The 19692-nt window shown below is 46.1% G+C and overlaps 1 protein-coding gene across 2 annotated transcripts in view; it reads left to right on the top strand.

Moving 5' to 3' along the window:
• Nucleotides 1–19692, top strand: part of NHERF2 (NHERF family PDZ scaffold protein 2) — a 62602-nt gene that overhangs the window by 33032 nt on the left and 9878 nt on the right. The window contains exons 3-6 of one of the 2 annotated variants that reach the window (XM_060282560.2): nt 11307–11486; nt 14653–14806; nt 18360–18403; nt 19521–19583. In XM_060282560.2, the coding sequence (XP_060138543.2) occupies nt 11307–11486; nt 14653–14806; nt 18360–18403; nt 19521–19583 (441 nt within the window). The remainder of the gene's footprint in view (nt 1–11306; nt 11487–14652; nt 14807–18359; nt 18404–19520; nt 19584–19692) is intronic. The other variant, XM_060282561.2, reaches the window with a different exon arrangement.

Below are 19692 nucleotides of genomic sequence, written 5' to 3'. Positions count from 1 at the left end.
TGCGAGGCGTCCGTTCTGTGTGAGCATATTACTTTGCTGCCGCTCCTCCCGTTACACTGAGGTCTTGGGTTACACGTAACGTGAACTGCTTCCTCTCACAAAAAGTTATTGTTCGTATCTAATTTCCATACACCGAAAGGATCTGTATATTAAAATGTCCAACTTAGATGCCCTTTAGGAGTGGCCCTTTCTGCTCTTCATAATGTCAATTGCTGTGTGGCGTGTCATTGTCATAAGGGATGTGGATGGCAAGCCCTCCATACCGTTGCCTCAAACCGTCTCCGGACACTTTGATACTGAAGGTGCAAGAAGTTGCAAGAAGTTCCCTGGACATGGCCCCAGGCAGTAACCTGGATGGGGGACCTCTGGAGGTCCCATGCAAACTGCTCCAAGGCCACATTCGCACCATACATTTAATGCGCTGTGATACTTTTTTGAACTGTCATGGCTTCCACCCAAAGAATCCTGGGAGCTGTACTCTGTGAAGAGTGCTGAACAGTATTAGGAAGCTGCTATTCCTCTCCCAGAGCTTCAGTTCCCAGAGTTCCTTATAAAGAGGGACTGACTGCCGAACCACTCTGGAAATTGTAGCTCTGCAAGGGGAATGCAGGTCTCCTAAAAACCCTTAGCATCCTTAACAAACTACAGCTCCCAGAATTCATTGGAGGAAGAAGCTATGGCAGTTTGAAGTGGTATCATAGTGCTTTTAATGTACATTGTGAAGGTGGTCTCGCCAACTGGGGTGACTAGCAATAGAGCTGAAGATATTTCAGAAGAGATGGCAGGACGGGAACACGAGACAAGTCTTTGGCTGGCATCTGTGTGTCTGTTTTCATAGGGCTTCGCTGGAGCATTTTAGAAACGGTCTGCTCTGAAATGCCAGAGTTCAGCAAAAGCTTTATAGGAGAGCCTCTCCCAGTCTGGTGCCTTGAAGATGTTTTGGACTACTACTTCCTTACAACATTCCCATCAGCCCCATTCGTTTTATCCACACAACAACCCTGTGAGGTAGGTTAGGCTGAGAAGCGACCTTTTTGCAAGGAATGAAAACACACGCTTGGTTCTCCTGAGACTATCCTTAACTCATCCCAGGATATCATGAGGCGCTTGTTGACATGCCTGTGCCAGGGTCCTTCCAGCTCTGATTAAATTATTTACTCATTTTTTCTTGCTGGGAAATTTAATTACCCCCCCCCCCAAGCTTCTTCAAAGCAAGTAAGTCAACATTACATTTTATTGATGTGCCGGGTGCTTTTGTACTTGCAGACTTTGGAGTTTTTGAGGTAAAGTGTTTGAATATCTTTTAATTTTTTTTTTAAAGCACAGTGTTTCCTGTGCTCTTATAAATTACAGACACCCTTTTACTGCTGCTGTGTAATGCTCATTCTCATCCCTGAGAGCTAGAAAACAAGCATAAATTGCAGGGCTTTCCCTACCTCCCCTTTAAAATCTGTGTGGAGCTGTATCTGTTGCTCCCGAGAATGGATTTTCCTTGCTCTAAGGGGCTGACACCTGACTAATTAATTGTCCAGACGTCGCCTCGTCAATCAAGGCCAGTGCCAATGTTTATGGTGCCGAGTCTAGAGCAAAATATGCTGAGGAAGTTTTGCTTTTCCATAATAAGAAATGAAAAGCATTCTGCCACAAGAGTCCAAATAACCACGATGAACCTGTCGGCAAGGCTAGCAATTCAGGCACCATTGCCACTACTCAGACGTAATTTACACATGAGCTTGGGTGGTAGCCCCGGAAACTGTTAATTGAGGGCTTGGAGCCAACTATGTTCTATTCAAAGTAGACCTATTGAAATTAATGAAACGATAAGTCCATCAATTTCAGTGGGTCTGCTCTGAGTAGGATTAACCGTTGGGCACAAACTGAGATTTATCTGCTGTGCTGTTGGAGGAGCATTCCCTTACTTATTGCATTTCAGGGTCAGGTAACCTGCCTTTCCCAGTAGTGATGTATGGATGTAGTGATGTATGGAAGTGAGAGCTGGACCATCAAGAAGGCTGATCGCCGAAGAATTGATGCTTTTGAATTATGGTGCTGGAGGAGACTCTTGAGAGTCCCATGGACTGCAAGAAGATCAAACCTATCCATTCTTAAGGAAAACAGCCCTGAGTGCTCACTGGAAGGACAGATCGTGAAGCTGAGGCTCCAATACTTTGGCCACCTCGTGAGAAGAGAAGAATCCTTGGAAAAGACCCTGATGTTGGGAAAGATTGAGGGCACTAGGAGAAGGGGACAACAGAGGACGAGATGGTTGGACAGTATTCTCGAAGCTACGAACATGAGCTTGACCAAACTGCGGGAGGCAGTGCAAGACAGGAGTGCCTGGTGTGCTATGGTCCATGGGGTCACGAAGAGTCGGACACGACTAAACAACAACAAACCTGCTTTAGCCAGAAGGCCACATTCCCTTTTTGGGAATTGTATGGGGCCACATGTGTGCGGTGGGCGGACCCAGAGGCCAAAGTAGGTGGGGCAAATTTTTTTACCTGGTTACACTAGCCAAGTTTCTATGCACACACTTAACATCCCTCGCCATCTGGAAAAGCAAGAGGCTTTCTCTCCCCCCCCAAAAAAATACATCTGAAAATGCATATCTTAAGGGAAGTGTGCATAAAATACATATATTAGTGAAAACAACATTTTTAAAAAATGCATTGAGAAATTACACTGCACAGGATTGGCATATAAAGGCGAATGCACACTGAAATTGTGCTGAATTTCCATTAGAACTTTTTTTTTTCTCATGTGGAAGTGTAGTGAGCCGACCTTAAGATTTGTCCAGCCCTACCTATCTCTCTGGATTTCTGAGGGGGCCTGGTTGTATGTGCACTAACAAGATGTTTTTTCAAAGTTTCTCCAAAATCTGCAAAGGCTAACTATGAATTGTGTGTTCCCAGGAACAGATGTGAGAAAATCCTTATTTTCCCTGGAAGGTAAGGGGCCAAGGGAATGTAGCCAAGATTTGCTTTTGTTTTTTTTAAATGTCAGAATACAGTTTGTATTTTGATAAACACGGAGATGATTGGGGGTGGTTGCCAAGGCCTGTAATTCAAAGCTAACAAAGTTTCACATCAGCTCCAGTTAAAACTCTAATAAAATCCCAACAAGGCCCTTTTAGTAATGGATCTTTGAACAGTGTCATTTCAGTTTTTCAATAATAATAATAATAATAATAATAATAATAATAATAATAATTCAAATAGGATTATTCTCTCTCCCCTCCAGCCCAGGTTCAAAGCCCCCCACCCCCCATTCTTGTTAAAATGTGTCCTTTGGGGTTCGAGAAAGCTCAGAGTTCCAATATTATTCAACCAGTTAAATCATTTCCTGTTTTCTGCAGTTTTTGAAGAATTCTCTAAGGCAGGCTGGAAATATTTGCAGATACTCACGAACTTGCTGGCTTGCAGGCCCTGGGAAATATCCTGAGTTTGTTACATTGGTCAGGAAAGATGAGACAGCTGTGTGTGTGTTGCACAGGATGATATGAACCATTAAAGACAAACTCAATCGGACCAGATAATATCCGCTGACCTAGTAATTTGGTTGCTATGGACAGAGAATTGTACGTGTCACATTGGCCTGACTTTGTGCTACAATGCTGTGTTCCATTATCCAAAACAGGCATCCCCAAACTCAGCCCTGCAGATGTTTTGGGACTACAACTCCCATCATCCCTGACTACTGGCCCTGTTAGCTAGGGATGATGGGAGTTGTAGTCCCAAAACATCTGCAGGGCTGAGTTTAGGTTGGAGATGCCTGATCCAAAACATTGTTTTCTAGGGAGGGAACAAGATTGGTGGTGGTGGTGGTGGTGGCAATTGACAGTTTGTTGATTGATTGATTGTATTTATATCCCACCTTTCCTCCAAGGAGTTCAAGGTGGTACAGTCGTATCTTGGATCCTGAACGCCCTGGAAGTTGGACGTTTCGGCTCCTGAACACCGCAAACCCGGAAGTGATTGTTTTGGTTTGCAAACGTTCTTTTGGAATCTGAACGTCCGACACGGCTTCCTGGGCTTCTGATTGGCTGCAGGAGCTTCCTGCTGCCAATCAGAAGCCACAATTTGGTTTATGAATGTTTTGGAAGTCGAACAGACTTCCGGAATGGAGTCCGTTTGACTTCCAAGGTACGACTGTACACATAGTTTTCCTCCTTCCCATGTTAGCCTCGTAACAACCGTATGAAGTAGGTTTTGCTGAGAGGCAGTGACAGCCTCAAGGTCACCCAGTGAGCTTCATGGCTGAGGGGGAATTTGAACCCTGGTTTCCCAGGTCCAATCTTAACATCGCAAGTTCTGCTGACTGGGCTTGCCACCATTTTGACTAGTGACCTGGGTCTTAAACATGTTTCCATAACAGTTAGTTGATGGCCTTTGATTTTAATTACATATGGATAGTGTTGTAAACAGTGTTGTCTAAACTGACTGGCAGCAATGGTTCTCCAGGGTTCCAGGAAGGGGTCTTTTCTAGCCCTACCTGGAAATGGCATTGAGGATTGAACATGCATCCAATGGCATATACCATATATATATTCCTTTTGTAATACCTATGAAGTTTCCATATTCAGTGTTTGGAATCTCCAGCTCAAAGGAGCAGGATGCCAGTCAATGCAAAGGAGCGTTCTTTGCTTGAGAGCCACTGCCAATCAGAGTAGGGCTTCACAGGCTAGATGGACAAGTGATTTGATAAGGCAACTATTGTAGGAAAGACCATGCAAGAACTTTGTGTGTGAAAGGTCCTTGGTTTGATCCACTGGCACTTCCGGGAGGGCTGAGAGAAGACTCCCTATATTTGTAACCCTGGAGTGCAGGCGATCCTGAGCAAGATGGACTAATGGCCTGACTCAGTATGAGGCAGCTCCTTATGTTCATACTGTATTCGTTTTCCAAATATTTCAGCTACCCCTGCATTTGTTCTGCCTCTTGGGAAAAAATAAGAGTAAGTTATTTTAAAAAGGCCCTTCGCTTGGGCTCATCTGACTTCATACCTAGCATATTTCTCACTAATGGTGAGTATTTACGTGAGAAATCACATGATGGAGCGCAGAGCAAATAAAGGGGGGGGGGGAGGATTTGAACGCAATCCAGCATTAATCTGTCTTGCTAGAAATAAATAACGTGACATCCTGCTTTACTGTGGAAGACAAACAGCCAGACCGTGGAATACAATGCTGGAATCTGCTTTAGATTAGATTACATTGGGTTTATTTATTGTTACCCTGCCACCCCAGCAAAATAACGTTCAAGGCAATTTAACTGTTGATTAAGAGGATACACAAACAGTTACCCTGAATATCTGTGTGGTAAGCCCTGATTTGCCTCTCCCATGATAAGAGGCTATCTGCTGTCGATTTCCAAAGAAGAGACAAATATCCATGGTTCCAGATTCCCAGCCACCTCTGCCCACAAATTTTTGCTCTCTAATATGGATATGGGGAGGCTGTGGCCCTCCAGAGGTTGTTGGACTGCAACCCCCTGCAATGCAGGAATCATAACCAAAGAATTCCCGACAGATGGTCATCCAACCTGGCACCTGAAACTAGACAAAGATGGTTCCAGGCAAGCCTTCCTGGGGAGAGTATTCCATGAGCAGGGAGCCACCACTGAAAAGGACTTGTTCTATGCTTCCTCAACCTCGGCCCTCCAGTTGTTTTTGGCCTACAACCCCCATGGTACCAGCTAGCAGGACCCAGTGGTCAGGGATGATGGGAATTGTAGTCTCAAAACATCTGGAGGGCCGAAGTTGAGGAAGCCTGACTTATTCTGTTGCTACCCTCTGGGCCTCTTGTGGAGGGAGCATAGGAAGAAGGGCCTCAGATGATGATCTCAGGGTATGGTTCGGTTCATAAAGGGAGAAGTCTTCCTTGAAATATCAGCAAGGAGAGGTGCGATGAAGAAATTGGAGGGGAAGGCAAGAATGTGGAGACTTTCCTCCAAGGGATAGAAATAGTAAAGTCTTTAATGATCGGGTTCAGATACATTTAAAAACAAATCAAAATAATAATAGTAATAGTCAGGGCTTTTTTTCCAGCTGGAACTCAGTTCCAGCACCTCTCAGGTGGGCGTCATTGATTTTATAAGAGAACAAGGGAGGTATTCTATTTTTCTTGAAAAATAGCACTGATAAATAAAAAGAATAAATAATACAGACTGCTTTTGTAACTTGTAGTAAAAGCTTCCTTGTGGGCCTCCACTTAGTAGGGGGGAAAACATTAAATTGCCTCTTGAATTCCTGCAGGTTGGTTCCAAGACGAAACCCAATGCCTTTTTGAACTGAAACCTCCTACCGTATTTCTTTGTTGAGCTGGTTGGATGTTTGGTATCTTTATTGTTGTTTTTACACATCTGACACCATTTTTAGGGCTCATTTCTCTCTCTCCTTTTGCTAGCTGGGTCCAAGCAGGGAGCCCCATAGAAGGAAATTCCTGTAACTGAACAACTCTCACTTGTAGCTTGCGGCAGGAAAGAATCCCAAGCATGGTCTCTCCTGCTGCTCTTAATAGCTTGACAGCTTTTCTCCTCATTGTAGCACCATGGAGGGAGAATCTTCATGGGCAAAAATTCACCCTTCTACTCATCTGTCTTAATAAAGAACGGGAGCCATTTAAGGAACCTGGGAGCCCTAAATTGTTTGGGGGCGCTAACCCGTGGACCCTCTGATGTTGCTGACGTACAGTTCCCATCATCCTTGACCACTGGCCATGCTGGCTGATGGGGGCTGTAGCCCATTAGTAACCTCAAGTTACCGCCTCTGCTCTACAACATCCAAGCCTCCGAGGGGTATTTTGAAAAATGTTATTTGCATTAGCATCTATCGAGAGACCTATCTTTGTAAAGAGAAAGGCAGGTAAATAGAAAATCTGCTCCTTTCTCCTCCTGTGCAGACAGTCATTTGGAAACTATTCTTTGTAATTGGATTGTTTACACACCATTTTTTTTCTTCTGAGATAATTTGCTGCCAAACCTTGGGGAGTTGTCATCAGGTGGTAACTCTTTTCTCTGGCAAATGTGCTGGAGAGGAGGAGGGAAAAGAGAGAACACTTTATTTATTGCTAGCAGCCTCGTACCTGGTGTTGCTCAGGAATTCTAAGAAACCAAAAAATCAGTTTTGAAAAGTACAGTCTGCAATCTTACTTCGAATGGCATCTAGTTGTATGCAAAGATAGACAGGAGACATTCATCTCAGGAACCATCATGCAAAATTTGGTTATGGTATCTTAAAGGTAAAGGTACCCCCGACCATTAGGTCCAGCACGAACGACTCTGGGGTTGCAGCGCTCATCTTTCTTTACTGGCTGAGGGAGCCGGCGTTCCGCAGACAGCTTCTGGGTCATGTGGCCAGCATGACTAAGCCGCTTCTGGCGAACCAGAGCAGTGCACGGAAAGGTGCCCAAATGCATGGGGGCAGCCCAGGAGAGGGTCTTTTTTTGTAGCAGTCCCTGAATTTTGGAATACTCTCCCCACAGACGCATACCCAGCTTCTTCACTATATGGATTTTGGCAAATGTTGAAGACATGCCTCTTTACTCTGGCCTTTGACATCTGAGAAGTGCGTTTTTAGGCCCCATCCTATTCCTGAAAATGCAATATAACTATTTTTAATCCTGAATTTTAAATTGTTGTAATCTGCCCTTGTTAAGTTGTGGTTAGCATAGCAGACGACACAGCAATCTCTCCAAAGCAGCTCTTTATTCGGAAGCTGGAACAGAACTGAACTGCATTGCCGAGCTGGTCTGCTTTTATAGAGGCTGCAGGGCCGTCTTAAGCGCCCCTGGCGCCGTGGTGCGCCGGATCTGTCTGGCGCCCTCCCGCCCCGTTTCCCAGTGCGGTGGGCGCAGCTCACGGCGCCCTCCTGGGGGGCCGGCGCCGTGGTGCCCTGCGCCACCCAGCCTGGCCGTAGGGCCGGCCCTGAGAGGCTGGCTCAAACAATGTATCAAACATAATTCAAAGTTCCCTCCTAAAGTTCCCTCCTAAAACAACTGTCAAGGACCTGAGGAACTGAGGGAAAACTATATACACTAATACATAACAGCCCTGGTATCTGCTGGTGATGGGTGGGTAATAATAATAATAATAATAATAATAATAATAATAATAATAGCAGCAGTTGCAGTGGTATATTGCTGAGTTATGGTTTCCCACCTAAAATAACAGGAAGCTACCTTTTATCAAGTCAAACTGTTGGCCCTTCTAGCTCAGTAGTGACTGCACTGACTGGCACGAGCTCTGCAGGGTCTTGCACAGGGGGTCTTTCCCAGGGTTACCTGAAGGTGTCGGGGACTGAACCTGGCACCTTCTGTATGCAAAGCAAATGCTCTACCAGTGAGACATTGTCATTAGCAGCTAAGCAGAAGATCTGAATCCTGGCCAGAATCGAGAGGTTCTTCCCATTGCTCCACACAGCCTCTCTTGCTGTGTCTGCGCTGCTGTTCTCTGCAGGCCACCTGGTGCAGATTGGGGGCGGGTGCAGGCCCTCTCTTGCTATCTCACAAATGGAATTATCGCCTGTGTGTCATCACTCAGCTCTCATTTCGGGGGACAAGGGCGTCTGTGCCAAGAAACTTGGCAGGCTTTCATTTTCAGGCGTTTTGTCTTTGTAAATCTGGAGAGGCATCTCAAATGTGATTAAGGTAGCAAAGGGAACATAATTTGCAGGAGGTCACCAGCCTGCTAATTTGCTGGCATGCCTGGCAGGGCAAAAGAAAGAAGGAAAGGGGATCCCAGCATTTGATCTGCCCTCATCTCAGGACATGTTACTCACACAAGCGATGGGCAAATCTTTCAGTTTCTGTTTTTCTCCCATTTTCTCACCCACCCACCCCCAATCTTCAGTTCACCACGTTTCCACATCAGGTTGCAAATTATTATTATTTTTTAAGTGGTTGTGAAAATTCACCAGTGGTTTAGTTAGAATTTCTTCTAGAATACACATGTTTGTGAAAAACCATGATTTAGTTTTATGTGCAAACCCTTCCCAGTGGTGCAGCAATGGTTTGTTTTCTAACAACAAACCATGGTTTGTAAGTCATTGGCTTACAGACCAAAATTCTGAAGGCACAAGGTTGGGGAAAGATAGCCTATGCTGACAGCATTAAAGCCTCTGCTCTGGTGACTGCTGGGTGCCTTGTTTGGGTCCCAGATAACCCGCTTGAGCTTCCACTGTCTGCCTCTGGCCTTGTGCTTATTCCACCTTGTGGCACTATTTCCTGTAAAAGAAAGAAAAAAAATAGCTGATATAATCTTGCACCCTTTTAAAAGGGTGAAATGCTAAGGCAGGGGTCCCCAAGATGCAATTGCCCCAGTGCTGAACTCAGCTCAATACTACTCAGATAGGTAGTACAGGAAAGACGTGTTGACATGGGAACGGTCCCCCCTAGCCACAACTGCTTCTCTCCAGATATGTCACCTCACTTGTTTGTGGCCCTGTGGTGTTCTTGTGGTACCTGTGGTTCGCTCACAGGAAACCCACAACCTTTTGGAAGAGAAAAAACACTGACGTGTGAAAAGCCAGAGATTTCTAGGACTCACCAAGCACTTGAACTTATTTGCATAGGGGTTGTCTCAAGCCAAGTTCTTCTTGGCGTAGACTCACTGAAAATAATGAACCTAAGTTAATCATGTTTCCCAAGTTAACAATGGGTCTGCTCTGAGTAAAGTTATCATTGGATCAAGGAGATGAAGTGACTGCCCTGTGAGGAACGCTTGCAGTGTTTGGGACTTCTTAGTTTACATAAAATGCAAGTAAGAGATGACATGATAGAAGTCTCTCACGACACTAGAACTTGTGGACATCTAATGCAGCTGAATGTTGGAAAGTACTTCTTTATGCAGTGCATAGTTACACTGTGGAACTCACTCCCACAGGGGGCAATGATGGCTGCCAACATGGAAGGCTTTAGAAGAGGACTAGACGAGAGGAAAAGGCTATCAGTAGCTATTGCCTACGATGGATTTGTTCTTGCCTCCACAGTCAGTGCCGGTACTTCTGAAAACCGGTTGTTGGAACCCACAGGAGGTGTTAATGTTTTGATTTTGAAAATAAAGTGTGTCTGTTGCATTCAAATATACTAATGTTTTGGATTGTGAAAAATGGTACATTCTAAATTGTGCCTTGCCAGTGTGCTGTAAACCAGGGGGGTTTCTAGACTGTGCTCCGAGGACCACCAATGGTCCATGAGCTTAATTCAGGGGTGGTCCACAGCATGCCTGTGAAGATCAGAACCCGCAGCTGTGATGGACTGTGGCAGCAGATGCTCCTGGACAGACTGGAAGTGGCAGGCGGGAGGAAGTGACTTGAAAGAGGCCAAGGGAGGATTAGCAATCAGAAATGGATTGCAATGCAGTTTGAATTGCGGGAATTAAAATTGTGATACCAAAACTATGCAGCATCTAGAATGGTGTGTTGCAATTGCGACAACAGGCAATTGTATGACATTAAGCCTATTGACCCGTAGCAATTTTCAAGAGCTCCTTGGGAGCTGCTGCTGTAAACCAGAGACTATTTTGCAGGAAAAGAAGTTTACTTCGGCAATTGGAGTGGGTTATGTGAATTGCACCATGGCATCTTAGTTTTGCACCATTTATTCTGCTCTTCCAACTTTCAGATTCAAGTAATTTGGAAATTTTCAGCAAGGAAAAGGCTTGGTGAAGGAATGCTATTTGCTGGAGACCACCATTGGGCAGAGTGCTGTTGTGCTTAAATCCTGTGTGTGGGTTTCCCACTGGGGCATCTTGTTGGCCACTGTGAGAACAGGATGCTGGACTGGAAGGGCCATTGGTTTGATCCAGCAAGGCTCTTCTTCTGTTCTTAATTGAAGGCAAAAGGATGGAGTCTCCACAGTCATAATGGATAGGAACACATGTTGTTTTTTCAATTTCCACATATTTAGCTAATGATAGGCAGCTCACCCCGTTTTTTTTGACAGCATTTACCCTCTCAGATAATCCTATTTAGGGTGTTTCATTTAAGATCTGGTTGGTCAGGCGTGCTTTGAAGTGGGAGAGGGCACTGAACGGGTGGGTCTAAACTTATCCTTTTGTCACTTAGCAAGCGTATTAAATTTATTCTGTCAGGAGGCATTGGACAATTGGTTTTTAACAAATGCACTTCCTCTAATTGAGTCTATTTTTAATCTGCCCCTGTTTGGGCTTGTGGAGATGGGTGGGTGTCTCCTGTTCAGGGCTGTTTCCTTAGTGCATTTTTTTCTTATTGTGTGACACTTTTTATTTTTATAAAGAAAGAGAAAGAAACAATCCCACACAACAATGGGCTCTTTTTCTTCCCAAATCCAGGATTTGAACAGGCAACCCAAGGACCTCTGCCCGCGACTTTGCCATCTCAAGAAAGGCCCCACTGGCTACGGGTTCAACCTCCACAGTGAGAAAGCCAGGCCTGGGCAGTTCATTCGGTCAGTAGACCCAGATTCACCAGCATCCAAGGCAGGACTCCGACCGCAGGACAAACTCGTTGAGGTAATGGATGACAGCTTGAAGGGAGGAGGACCTAGGAGCAGAAGCTCTAATGCTCAGGCTCCACCTGAACATTTCGACAGTATCCTATTGCCCTGGAATTGTTCACTCACCTTTTTATGCAGAGCCCACACTATGACACTGTCAGACCTGCATGTTGGTGTTTGAATGCCGTCTGTTTTCAGTCAGTTTGTTTTGCAAGGCGACTCTTGCAGCATTCTCGCATCAGTGAGCAGCTGCTTCCAACATCTGAGATGCTCAGGCAGGGTTAATTTTTTTTTGGGGGGGAGTTTGGAAACCCTGAACCCCCATGTTTCAGGGGGGGGGCAGAACAATTGCTCATCTCTGCGGTTGCCTCTGCTTGCCCTCTCTGCAGGAACACACCTGTTACGCAGCGACAGAACTCTCTCTCTCCCCTGAATCTTTAATGCCTGCAGTGCAGCAGCACATGCGTGTGCGTCTGTGTGCGTGCACGTGAGAGGGAGGGTGGTGGTGAGAGGGAGGTAGGAGAGGCCACCTAGGAGGCAGGTGTGTTCACGAAGACAGATTTTGCTTCCAGCACTCAATATGTCACGGATAGGTGGCTGATTATTAATTTAGCAACCCCCTGGCACATTTCCTGAAGTGCACAAAGAGGGGAGGAGGTGAACCTGTGGAATTTGGAAACCCGATCTAGGGCGGGCGCCCAGCTCTTAGGGGCTCCCATAAATGTTTGATGCTCAGCAGCTCCTCTGTTTGGGCTGCGGTGCCTGCTCTTGTGAGGTGGGGGGAGGAACTGTTTGGCCTCTGCTCCACATTTTTCTTGCCCCATTTTTTCTTCCCTTTGCACCTCTGCCTCCAGCTTTGAAGCACCTGCCAGGGGTGGCAACAAGCATCTGTGCAGGTGGCAACAAGTGTTCAAATGGAGACAGTGTCCTGGCCAGAAGCCCTTGGGAGGCTTTGAAGGGCTCTCCTTGGCTTCTGGCTCCCCTCCAGCGTCACCTTCCTGTTGGCTACTTGAGGCAGGCAGCTGAGCCTGAAGTGGAAGAGCGGTCAGGGCCTGCCTCTGGCAAGAGAAGCCATTTGGGCGGTTGCTAGGAAATGGAGGCCCTCAGACGAGCCGAGGGTTTTGTATTCCCGCACCAGAGTGCTGTCTGCTTCGCTGGGGGACTCCAAGCTTATTTTTTTTACATACCTACTTACTTAACTACATTTAAATCTTGCCTTTTCTTCTGAGGAGCTGAAGGTGGTGTACATGGGGCTTCCCTCGCCTCACTCCATTTTATCCTCACAACAACCTTGTGGGGTAAGCTAGGCTGACAGACAGTGACTGGGCAAAGGTCATATGCAGTGAGTTTAGCAACTGTGGTCCAGGGTATCTTCAGGCTCGCCTGACCCCTTAGATGGGCAACCTTTTGAGCTTGGTGTGTCAAAATTCGTCAAAAAACCGGGCATAACTCGGGTGGTGTGTCACTTCGAGAAAAAGAAACATAATTTCACGATATTTATAGTTTAAATAACAAAAATGTATAATTGTAAAATATAACTGTATTTAATAAACCAAAAACTAATTATTTAACCAAACCAAACCAAAAACCCCTTATTTATCACAAAGTGCCCAGAGTTGTTGAGCTTTTTGGGGGGAGCCGCTGAACAAAGTTTTGGAGGTGTTTTTTGGGGGTGCAAAAGTTGTTTTGCTTTTTTGGGGGGGGATGCCCCAAAGCTGCTGCGCTTTTTTGGGGGGGGGGGGAAGAGAACAGAAATAAATGACGAATAATACCTTTGCTGGAACTAACACGCAGCACCGACATAGTCTGCCAAAGCGCCAAAAAACCCCAGCACAGAACGGGTTAAAAAACCAATCTCTGGCTACCAGCAACAACAAAAACAAAAAAGGATCTGGATTTTAACAGCGGAGACAAGCTGTAGCGGAGACAAGCTGTAGGAGGAGCGGGAGAACAAATGGGGGAAAAATAACAACAACAGCGTGAATGGGCCGATGGGGCGCATGCCAGCAGTGAGGGCTCTGCCTGTCACATCTGACATGCGTGTCATAGGTTCCCCCATCACTGCCTTAGATCCTTGCCCAATCACTGAGCTCTTTTGGGGAGTCTCTGTCAGTGGTCACCTATAGCTCAGGTCCATCATTTGTAACTACCAGGACCAAGCCTGTGGAACTCCCTCCCACCTGAGGTTAGACAGGCCCCAGCCTTGCTGAACTTCAGGTGCATGACAAAAACTGGCTTGTTCCAGCAGATATTTTAAAATAGTGGTTGGTTTTATGATTACCTTTTAATTGTTTTATTCTCTCTGTATGGTTTATTTTTATGGACTGCCCCCCCCCGAAATGCTGGTGATGGTGCAGTAGAGAAATTACTTTAAAAAACCAAGCAACAACTTAACCGCAGCTTTGGTTTGATAGGTGAACTCAGCACCTTCGGGGGGGGCTAAGAGCAGCCAGGTCAGGGGTATTTGGGGGGGGGAGGTGCAATCCAGATGGGGGAGCATATTCTGGATCAGAGCCTCACCTCTGCTTTCCCTCCAGGATAAGCACTTGGCTAAGCACATTGCTACCTTGCCCATGTGACTAGGTTGCTGAAATTTCCCCTCCAAATCCCCAAAATAATATTAATAATAATAAAAAGAAAACAGGCAAAGCAGAAAGCAGCAACACACCACATGATGAACTGATTAATTGCCTTCCATTGTCCGGTGAGAATTGGCGCCTGGGCATGAACAAAATGATCCCCTTTGCTCCATTATCCTATGCTAGCAACAAAAGGGCAGTGATTGTTTGTCAAAGCCGTGAGAGCTGCTGTGTGGAGTGAATTCCCCCTTTGTCTTGGTTTAAAATAGCAGATCATAGCAGAACCATTCCCCTCTGGCTGCTGTTTGTTCCTTTGTTCTAAAAGGGACAAACCTTTTAGCTTTTTATATCTATCTATTGCCGGGCGAGGGGGAGGGGGAAGCAGTTTGCTACAAAATCTAATGCTAGATTAAAACAAAAGAAGAGGCCAGCTGGATCAGGCCGAGGGAGGTGCCATCCAGTCCAGCATCCTGCTCTCACAGGGGCCAACCAGATACCCTAAAGATCTCCAAACTGTCTCCCAAGGCAGCCCCGTGTGAAATGCATTGTGGCAATCCATCAATCCATCCTCTCCCCCTACTTCTCTGGTTTTCTCTCCCTCAGGTCAACGGGATCAATGTCGAGGGCCTGAAGCATTCCGAGGTAGTGTCACATATCAAGTCCAAGGAGCATGAAGCCACATTGCTAGTTGTGGACCCCGAAACAGACGAGTATTTCAAGAAACTGGGCATCACCCCTGCAGAGGAGCACATCGGAGGTAAAGCATTTCTCCTCACTAGAACCAGCTTTAGCAGAGGGAGAGGGATTATGCAAGGGAGATAGATGTCTCTGTATAGGCCCCATCCGCACTATACGTTTAAAGCACAATAATACCACTTTAAACAGCCACAACTCACCCCCTCGGGAACTGTAGTTTGTTATGCGTGCTGAAATTTGTTAGGAGACCTCTGTTCCCCTCCCAGAGCAAGCATTAGCAGAGAACCTAACCGATAAAAAATACAGCAAAGGGAATGAAAATAAACGACACTTTTTCAGTAGAGTAAAGGTAAAGGTAAAGGGACCCCTGACCATTAGGTCCAGCCGTGGACGACTCTGGGGTTGCGGCGCTCATCTCGCTTTACTGGCCGAGGGAGCCGGCGTACAGCTTCCAGGTGATGTGGACAGCATGACAAAGCCGCTTCTGGCGAACCAGAGCAGTGCACGGAAACACCGTTTACCTTCCCGCCGGAGCAATACCTATTTATCTACTTGCACTTTGACGTGCTAGGTGGGCAGGAGCAGGGACCGAGCAACGGGAGCTCACCCCGTGGCGTGGATTCGAACCTCCGACCTCCTGATCGGCAAGCCCTAGGCTCTGTGGTATGCGCCACCCGCATCCCTATTTTCAGTAGAGTAGTACCTCTTTATTATGTACTCAGTAGCAGGGGAAAAGCCGACCCCCCCACATATATATATAGATATAGATAGGGTCAAATGACTGGAAGTATAATGTGGTGAGATACAAAACAATCAGTTTTTCTCAGAATTCTTCTGGGGAAGCCATGGCTGTGTAAAGTGGCTGGGCCTGATGGGAGTTGCAGTCTGAAACATCTGGAGGGCACCCAGTTTGGAAAGCCTGCTCTTTAGTTAGCGTCAAAAAGCACGTTCCTTGTCTGCAGTACCCGTTAACAGTGAAACATCTAGGAATCATCTCTCTGTGCTTGAAGTTTCTGCAATCACTCTGAACCTTCCTCCTATCTTGCCAAGGAAGAGAGTTGCTCTGGGCATGTGCAGAGTTTCCCCCTTCATCACAGAAACTGCATCCAGGTTCCATGCACTGGGGATGAAGGGGAGAAAACCTCTGCCAGGTTTCAGCTCCAGACACTTTCACAAACGATGCACTAGCCACTGGCTTGGATCCAAGTAGAGAGCAACATTTTGCAAAACAGCCGTTTAAAAACAAACAAACTAGCAGTGGATACCCCCTCTACTGGCCTTACAGTTTTTAGAGTTTTGTAAGCTGCTGCTTAGCCAGAGTTTTGGGGGGGGGGGAGAGAGAGAGACCACTGGGTTCCACCAAGCATCCATATCCCCGCTCTCCTTGCAACCCCCAATCCTCCTTCCTTGGCTGGGTTGAATAGAGAGCTCTGTGTGCATTTAACACAGCTGTTTCTTATCTAACTAAGCTGAGTTCTGCCTCCAGTGCTGGATTGTCTTTTCCTGGCCTTCAGTGGAGAGAGGAATCCAAAAGAACGACTTGGAACAATTCAGAACTGGAGGGGGGGGCGGCGGCGGTGGATGTAGAGAAATGAGAGCAGGAGCAAAATAAGAGATAGGGTCAGGGAGAAACTCTTTTTCTTTCTTGGCATAGTGGATAATAAAGCCCCTGTTCTCCTCTTGAGGAGATGCATGACCACCCCGTCTCAGAAAGCATGAAGGGTTTTGGGTTGTCTCTTGGAGTGCTGAGGCCTGTTTTCAAGCGATAGCTGAGGAGGAGGAGGAGGAGGAGGAGGAGGAGGAGGAGGAGGAGGAGGAGGAGGAGGAGGAGGGCTAAATCAGCTGCTGCTGAGTTACAGGCAAAGGAGAGAAAGAGGGGGAAGTCTTGCAGGCCTGACAAGGCCATTAGAGCCCACTTACACAGGATATCAGTAGGGATTTCTGTTTATGAAATCGCTGCTGCATGTTGACTGTTACAGATGGTCTGATTCCTCCATTTGCTCCTGATGTTGTAGAATAACTTTATGGGCTAAATCTGGGACAGGAAGAGCCCACACAGCAGGTAGAGCATTGGACCACAGTGGAATTCCTACTCATCGTCAGAGCTCATGTGGTGACTTTGGTCCTAATTTACCCAAGAGCAGGCATCCCCAAACTGCGGCCCTCCAGATGTTTTGGCCTACAACTCCCATGATCCATAGCTAACAGGACCAGTGGTCAGGGAAGATGGGAATTGTAGTCCAAAACATCTGGAGGGCTGAAGTTTGGGGATGCCTGCCCAAGAGCATAAAAGTAGCATTGCTGAATCTGGCCAGTGGCCCATCTAGTCCAGCATCCTATTCTTAAGCAGGACCTGCATGCAGTATTTATCTAGATTTCTCTCTATATATATACATATAGAGAGATAAATATCTCCTAACATTCAAATTGGTTTTACAAGGGAGATAAAACAATAACATTATCAATGAGAATATTAACAACAATAATTTAAGACTTTCAAAAAGTTAAAATAACAATACACTATATGGGTAGGCTTGTCTAAACAAAAATGTTTTTAGTGGGCGCTGAAAAGAGTACAGTGAAGGTGCCTGCCTGATATCAATAAGCAGGGAGTTCCAAAGTATAGAAGCTGCCGCACGAAAAGGTTTCTTCCAGATGTTGAATGGGTATTATGCAGCACCTGTAAAAGTGCCAGTTCCAAACATCTCACCTGATAAAATAACATTTATACCTGAAGATATTCCGGAAATATATCTGAAAGAATACCTGATAGGGTATTTTATTACCGGTCAAGATACAAGTCGGTGAAAACGTAATAACAATAAGAAAGGAAAGGAAATGTTAGCAATGCATATGCACAAAAAAGGATAATAGGCATAGCAAATGCAATACTATGTGTCTAAACAGAGTTAATGTATCTACAACATCCTTAAGAGTGTGCATAGTTTTATATTTTCCTGTCAATACATTAGGAAAATGCTCCATTTTCTGCAGGAAGATTATGAAGTTGCCTTCCTTCACTTAATTTTGTGGGGGGAATTAAAGGGACTTTATAAGGATGCCCCCCGTGGTGGGGAACCTCCACCTTATGGGTGCCTCTATACCTGATGTCATATGGCAAAAATGCAACTCTCTGCTAAAGGTGGAGTTGCCTTGACAAGCGTTGCCATGGTCCCTGGCACTTGCAAAGGCACAGGGCTTTGCAAGACCTGGCAGTCAGCTGAGCTATGGTGCCTGCAAAGCACTGTGCCTAAACAAAAATGTTTTAAGCAGGTGCCAGAAAGAATACAGTGATCTGCCCGCCTGATGTGAATAGGCGGGAGCTCCGAAGTGCAACATTCATGCAATCAAAGTCACAGCTGGTTTGGCCCTCAGAAGGACATAGGAAAACCCTCACCTGCAGATGTTTGGTGGGGCTGCATGGGGAGCCCCCCCTTTTTTTGGTATGCACAAGGTGTCTGTGTTAGTAGAACTTTGCATCTCTGAAACCAAGACAGTAATGTTTGACACAGGGATAGTTCTGTGGGTCTTTTGTTTTTTGGCATGTTATCAGGATGTTTGTTGAGTTTCCACTTGACTGTATTCAGCTGGGGTTCTTTCTCCTTTGCCTTCAGGGGGACTTCCTCAGCCCATGACCAATGGGTCAGCACAAACGCAGGTGAGTGATGGGTAAGGATGGGTGAATCTGTCTGTTTCTGTCTGTCTTGGTTTCTTACTTTTCCATTCCTAAGTTCAGTTCTCCATATCATTGGGCACCCCCCCCAAGAAAGTCCTCATGAAAATATCCGCATTTTAGTGCACCCCCCCTCCCGATATACACATTATTGTATGCAGTTTTGCCCAATATACACATCCTTTCGCAAAGCAGTTTCCAGGAATAAGAAGCATTTTGATGCATACCTTACCCTAGTATATGCATTTTTGTACACATTCCTTGCCTGGAGAACTGCACAGCAAAATTGGGAGGACTGCAAATTTTGAAAGACGACTGTGTTTTGAGTTCCAGTTTGGTTTGCCTTGAAATTCAGACTGAATCAGCTTTCACCCCTACACTGTTATCTGTTCAGAATGTACAGCAGAGATGAGTGCAGCTTTCTTCAGCCTGATGCCGTGCAGGTGTGTTGGACTACAACTCCCATCAGCCCCAGCCAGTATGGTGTCTGTTTCCTTGGCCCATGGTGGCTGGGGCTGATGGGAGTTGTAGTCCAACACACCTGCAGGGCACAAGGCTGGGGAATTCTAGTTTTCTGCCAGATATTCACCATGAGTCACAAATTTAAGATGTGACACATAGGACATGTCCATTTCGGATCAACGAGATCCCTGGCCATCTTCCTTCACTCTCCCCAGGTTTCTGTGGCTTCAGCAACCTTTGGCTCAACTTACTTAGATCTGTCTTCCCGCAGTGCTAGGAAATGAGATGGATCACATGAGATCGAAGGGCCACAGCCTATAATGAGAAATCCTTATCAAACTGACCCAACACAATATGCTGCCTTTTCCTAAAAACTTCCGTGACTTGTTCTCTGCCTGGGAATTTTATTGTGAGCCATCCAGGGGAAAAATTGCAATGGAGATTGTGCGGGGTGACCCACCTTCCTGTTCTTCTTTATGGCCCATGTTTCCCCAAGTGGTGGCATCACCACGCTCACCATGCTGGCACAAAACCTCAAGGCACTGTCCTACAGCTGTCCAGATCGTGTTCTTAACCCCTCGTAGGAGTCCAATTCCACTTCTCTTGTAATAAACACAAACCCTCTTTCCATTCCCGACAGCTGAATGGGGGATCCATGTCCTCGTCCCACAGCGATTGCCAAAGTCCTGAGAAGGAGTCTGAGGTAAACAAAGTGATCCCATTTCTTGCCCTGCCCAAACACTGCACAGGAAACCTCATATATATTCTTTCTTTTCCCGCCACCCTTGCATTGCCAAGGAAATCCCCTGGAA

The sequence above is a fragment of the Zootoca vivipara genome, chromosome 13 (assembly GCF_965207765.1).
Source record: "Zootoca vivipara chromosome 13, rZooViv2.hap1.1, whole genome shotgun sequence".
Taxonomy (NCBI): domain Eukaryota; kingdom Metazoa; phylum Chordata; class Lepidosauria; order Squamata; family Lacertidae; genus Zootoca; species Zootoca vivipara.
This window is presented reverse-complemented; position numbering and strand designations above follow the sequence as displayed.